The sequence below is a fragment of the Callionymus lyra genome, chromosome 16, assembly GCF_982586985.1.
Source record: "Callionymus lyra chromosome 16, fCalLyr1.hap1.1, whole genome shotgun sequence".
NCBI classification, from domain to species: domain Eukaryota; kingdom Metazoa; phylum Chordata; class Actinopteri; order Syngnathiformes; family Callionymidae; genus Callionymus; species Callionymus lyra.
In genome coordinates, this window is record NC_141833.1 from 21179504 (window position 1) to 21185503 (window position 6000).

At 34.1% G+C, this 6000-nt stretch overlaps 1 protein-coding gene across 5 annotated transcripts in view; it reads left to right on the top strand.

Moving 5' to 3' along the window:
* Positions 1-4742, top strand: part of LOC148064134 (unconventional myosin-IXb-like) — a 41678-nt gene extending 36936 nt beyond the window's left edge. For 4 of the 5 annotated variants that reach the window (XM_087810295.1, XM_087810294.1, XM_087810297.1 and 1 more), the window contains 6 exons: positions 1277-1382; positions 1465-1596; positions 1657-1780; positions 2894-2988; positions 3045-3169; positions 4176-4742. In XM_087810295.1, the coding sequence (XP_087666421.1) occupies positions 1277-1382; positions 1465-1596; positions 1657-1780; positions 2894-2988; positions 3045-3169; positions 4176-4435 (842 nt within the window). In that variant the 3' untranslated portion in view covers positions 4436-4742. Of the gene's footprint in view, positions 1-1276; positions 1383-1464; positions 1597-1656; positions 1781-2893; positions 2989-3044; positions 3183-4175 lie in introns of all 5 variants that reach the window. The other variant, XM_087810298.1, reaches the window with a different exon arrangement.
* The last annotated feature ends 1258 nt before the right edge of the window (positions 4743-6000 follow it).

A 6000-nucleotide genomic window follows, 5' to 3' on the forward strand; every position in this document is an offset into this window, starting at 1 on the left:
AATAAATAATAGTTGTTCCTTCCTGCCACCTGTCAATACATGCTTTTTTATTATTATTGATGTAAATATTATATACATACTGTGTTTAGATAGTTCTGTGATCTGCTGACACATGAGAAAAATAAGAGTTCCCTGTTTTATCTTATTATCTTTAGGAAAAACTTTTTTAAAATAATAAATGATGACAAAAAAAAGAAAGAAATTACTGTATTAACAAGTGTAATATATTTTGGCGTTATGGAAATTATGTTAAAATATAGATCATTTTATTATTTTAAAAAACACTTTTATTAGATTTTCCCCTTGTTTTTATTTGTATTAAAAAATAAATGTTAATTTTGACTTGATTTCGACACTTTATTCAATATTAAATTATATTAAAAATGAAGTATTCATTACAGTATCTAAAGAAGTACACAATATGAAAGATAAATGTATCATTTAAATCCTAAAAAGACATGTGTTCGGAAATTAAATGAATTTTGATCATCATGGCCTCATGAATGCAGGCGAGTGTCCGCATTTGGCCCCCGGGCCCCCGTCGATCTTTATGGCCAAAATATGTCCAAACATCAGATTTAAATGCTGCTGGAGTAACTGTATCCTCTCGTCCTCAGTCATTGCCCATTCATTTAATTGTCCCTCTAGCTGCGGAGGACGTAATGACTGCTGCCATCTAATGGCCGAAACTTTAGTTGCAACACTAAAATAAACAAACGCTGTGAATTTTATGTTCTTTGTATATTAATAAAAATGTCATTATTATATTTTATACACAATTTATTGAAATATAAACCACATGAATGAAATATGCGATTGAGCTACAATCCATGTAATATATAATATATAATAATACAACATATATATATATAACATATAATAATACATCACAAAAATGAACAAACGCAGTAAAAATTTGCATGTTCATTATAAAATAAATTCTCAATTTTTTAAAGGAAACTTTATTGAATTATATACAATACAATAACTATAATTAGAACATTACTTATGTCCTTTTTAAAAACTTCTAGAGTCCACTGTATCCTCTTGTCCTCAGTCATCAGCGGGATCTTACTGGATCTATTGTTCTGCAGAGGTAATGACTGCTGCCATCTAATGCTGTTTTATTATTATTATTGATATGTGTTCGTGAATTAACTTTCATCATCATGGCCTCATGAATGCAGGCGAACGTCCACATGTGGCCCCCGGGGGGGCGCTGTCAATCATAACGTGATCATGTGATCAAACCTCCCGGCGTGTTTTTTCCCCTCAGAGCTGCCGGAGCGACCGGAGAGGATCCGCGCCGTCTACCAGAAGGTGGACGAGCTTCCTCCGTCCAACTACAACACTCTGGAGCGCCTGGTCTTCCACCTCGTCAGGTGACGTCCGGCGCGTTATATTATAATATTATATCAACGTATATCAACGGATCCCGGGATTATCATCGAGTTCTTCCTCCAGAGTCACCAAAGAAGAGACGCACAACAAGATGTCCACCAGCTCGCTCGCCATCATCTTCGCCCCCTGCATCCTGCGCTCGCCCCACGTCGACGACCCCTTCCTGGGCATGAGGGACGTGGGCAAGACCACCACGTGAGGACGGCGACCTTTGACCCGCAGATCACGGGTGTCTAAGGTGTGTTGGGTGCACAGGTGCGTGGAGATCCTGATCTCGGAGCAGCTGAGGCGCTACAACGAGAAGATGCAGAACATCCAGGAGCTGGAGTACGCCGAGGCGCTGGCTGTCAATCAACTGAGGCTGAGGCGGCAGAACACGGTGAGTTTGATCGGAAGAACATATACATCGTAAATTATACGTATATGATTAGAATATTGAATATAACGTGTAAACTATTCATTTTCTTTTGGAAATGTTATTGAAGGTTTAATTACTTTATTTAATCATTTCTATATCGAGTGAATTATTTTTTTCTTTTAATAATTAAGTTCAAATATTCCAATATATCAAATATTTTAAGTATTATTTTATTTTTATTTATATATTTTTTACACACAGAGTTTGATATTCTAGAGACAATTATTCATTTTTTTAATTCCATATAAAAATGTTGTTATAATAGTGCGACTTAATTCGCTGAAAGTTCAATCGAGTATTTTGTTACTCGTCTGGTGAAGTATTATTTTTCTGTTGAATTTAAAAGGTGACAAATCAATAAATATTATGTTTAGAAAACTTATGTTTCAACTATTGGAATTAGAATATCAATATATATAATATATAATATCATCAAGCTCAATGTGTCAAAATGTCCAATACGACATTAATTTAAATTATTCAAAAATATTCAATACAATTTAAATATACATTTTAATTTTGAATTAATTAAAATGTTCAATACAATTAAAATGTACATTTTAAAATATCTAATACAATTTAAATATTAAATTCAAATTATTCAATACAATTTTAATTTTTAATTATTCAAAATGTTCAAAATGTTCAATACAATTAAAATATACATTTTAAAATATTTAATCAAATTTAAATCTAAATTTGAATTAGAAAAATAATCAAAATATATCGATACAATTTATACATACATTTTAAATTATTCAAAATGTTCAATACAATTTAAATATATTTTTTTAATTAATCAAAATGTTCAATACAATTACAATATAAATTTGAAAATATTTAATACATTTTAAACATACATTTTAAATTATTCAAAATGTTCAATACAATTTAAATATACATTTTAAAGTTGAAAATATTCAAAATGTTCAATACAATTTATTTATTTATTATTTAACTAAACAATAAAAACAGTATTTAATTTTAAAACAACATTTCATTAATAAAAATGTCAAATGTTAAGTAAAAGCAATACTCTGATGACACTGATGTAGTTCATCTTCTCTCCTGCAGGTGGTTGAGAAACCCTGCGAGCTGGACGTGATGGACCAGGTGGACTCTGATGAGAGGACCCTCATGGAGAGGATCAAGTCCATCAAGCAGGAGAAGTGAGTGTCTCTCCACAGGTGTGTGTTCATGTGTGTGAACATGTGTGTTTGTTCAGAGTGGACCTGGCCTGCACGTTACCCGACCTTGAGCAGGAGAACTCTGACAACGACAACATGGACTCTGTGTCGTCCATGAGCTCCGACAGTCTGGACGATCGACTGTGTAGTTTGGACTCTGAAGGTCAGTAGAACAGGTAAGAACATCTCAGCTGCTGAGAGTCCACCAGCTCCTCCTCACCTGTAGATACACCTGTGGGACACTAGGGGGCGACAATGTTGGATCTGTTGATACGATACATGTCATGATATGATATACTGTGATAGTGAGTGTAGTAACAAGTATATTTGATACTTTAAAAGCTGCTGGACTCACTGTATCCTCTCGTCCTCAGTCGTAACTGCTTTTATTTGTTTTCAAACCAAAATATGTCCAAACATCAGCTTTAAAAGCTGCTGGACTCACTGTATCCTCTCGTCCTCAGTCGTAACTGCTTTTATTTGTTTTCAAACCAAAATATGTCCAAACATCAGCTTTAAAAGCTGCTGGACTCACTGTATCCTCTTGTCCTCAGTCGTAACTACTTTCATTTGTTTTCAAACCAAAATATCTCCAAACATCAGCTTTAAAAGCTTCTGGAGTCAGTGTATCCTCTCGTCCTCAGTCATTCCCCATTAATTTAATTGTTCCTTTAGCTGTAGAGGACGTAATGACTGCTACCATCTAGGGACTGGAAATATAATTGCAACATAAAAAAATAATATTATAATATAATAATATTTGAATGTTAATTGTAAAAAAAAAAGCTTTAGAGCTGTTAGACTCTAACAGTTTTAAAGCTGTAGAGTCCACTGTATCCTCTTGTCCTCAGTCATCAACGGAATCTTACTGGATCTAGGGAGGTAAGGACTGCTGCCATCTAATGGCCGGAAGTTTAGTTGCAACACAAAAATGAACAAATGCCTTGAATATTTAAATGGTCTTTGTAAATGAATAAAAATGTAATTATTATATTTTATACACAATTTAACAACAATATAATAACCATATGAATTGAATATGATTTGAAACCCAAAAAAATAAACCAATGTATTTATACATTTTGATCAATACTGTATTTTCTTCGCTGATGTAGTTAATAATTGATCGATAATTGATCAATTGACTAGTCTTGACTTTTCTTCCTCAGTCAAGGTGAAGCCGGATCGACCTCACAAACCTTCAGACCTGGCCCACAGGATCCGACGTCTGCTGGGTCTGGCCGACCCCGAGGAGACGCCGCCGGCACCAAAGACACCAGAAGAAATCGCGGGATTCCAGGCCAGTCCAGAAGAATCCAGCGCCGGGGAGTCAGTCACGGCGTGCTCGGACCACCTGGAACACCTGGAACACCCGGACCACCTGGACCACCTGGACATCCCTTACATCGATGAGGACCAAGAGTCTTGACCCAGAAAGAACTCTACCTTTGCCGCTGCTGCTATAGAGTCCAGAGGATTTAACGGCAAACCTTCAGATTTTAACTTTTTTTATTTGATCTCGACGAGTAACAAGAGTCTTAACGACGATACTTTATTTCTTATTACTGTGTTTTTAGGCCAAATACACAAATACAACTCTGTGACTGAATGTGTTGTACATACGGGTGTTGCTGCCTCACACAGTGACTGAAAGTTTTTCATTCGTCTGCATGTTTGGCTTCGGGATGAATGTTCTTTTGTGGAAAATAAAAGTCGTTCTTGTCTGAGGGAGAAAATGAGTTTGTGACCAGTGGCGCCCCCTAGTGGCGGAGCATCCGCGGAAGTCATGAAGTAACTGGATATAAAAATGTGTAAATAATGATAATAATGATGTTTAAAACATTTATACTCGCTCAAGGATTGTTGTATCTTTCATGAGCGGAGAGGAACATGGGTGAAGAAGAGAGTGCAGACAGGGCGGAGACAAAATCTTTATAAGAGACTTGGACCTAAAAGTCAGGCCCGTTTTATGTGACTCACCAGGTGAGTAAATAGTTGTATTTGTTGAAAGACAAAGACAATTAAAATAGATTGTAAGAATAAAAGAGGAATTATTTACAATTAGATTCAAACTTCCTGTTACACACCTTTCGTTTGGATGCAGAACTAATTGTGCTAAAATATTTCAGCCTCTTGAGTTTTGACACAATTAAACTAAATAAATGTTTACCAAAGGGATCAGCGATCAATGCTCATCATATCCAGGAAAAAAATGATAAAGTATTTTATAGATATTTAGATGGTAAAGTCTTGAGTTATAAACTATTCACACAATAAAGAAAAATTCAAGTTGTTACAGCAATTTAGAAAAAAAGATTAACTATATGACCGAAAGTATAATTGCAACACCAAAATTAACAAACGCAGTAAATATTTGCATGTTAATTGTTAAAAACAAAATCCACTATTTTTTCTATGAAAACTTTATTGAATTATATTCCATACAAGAACTTTATAGACATCATCTTTGAAAGCTGCTAGAGTCCGCTGTATCCTCTTGTCCTCAGTCATCAACGGGATCTTACTGGATCTATTGTTCATCAGAGGAGGAAATGACTGCTGCCATCTAATGGCCGGAACTTTAGTTACAACACTAAAATGAACAAACGTCGTGAATATTTGAATGTTCTTTGTAAGAGAAAAGATCAACTACACGTTCATATTATATTAAGACATGCAGTACACGTGTGAAAATAATAACACAAATACACAATAGTAATAATAAATAACAATATATAATAGTACCATAATGATGGAATAAAATAAAAAATCTTGCTGATTTAATTTATCAAAGTATTCAGGAAAAATCAAGGTAGAAAAAGTGAGAAAGTGATGATTTTCTACAAAGATTTCTATTAAAATTAATCAAATATATTTTTAATTGTAAACTTCGGAATTATTGATTGATTGATACACATTTATTTTTTCCTACATTGAAGAAATTTAAGTTGTTACAACAAAAACAAAAAGATTAAAGATTGTATTATATATTCA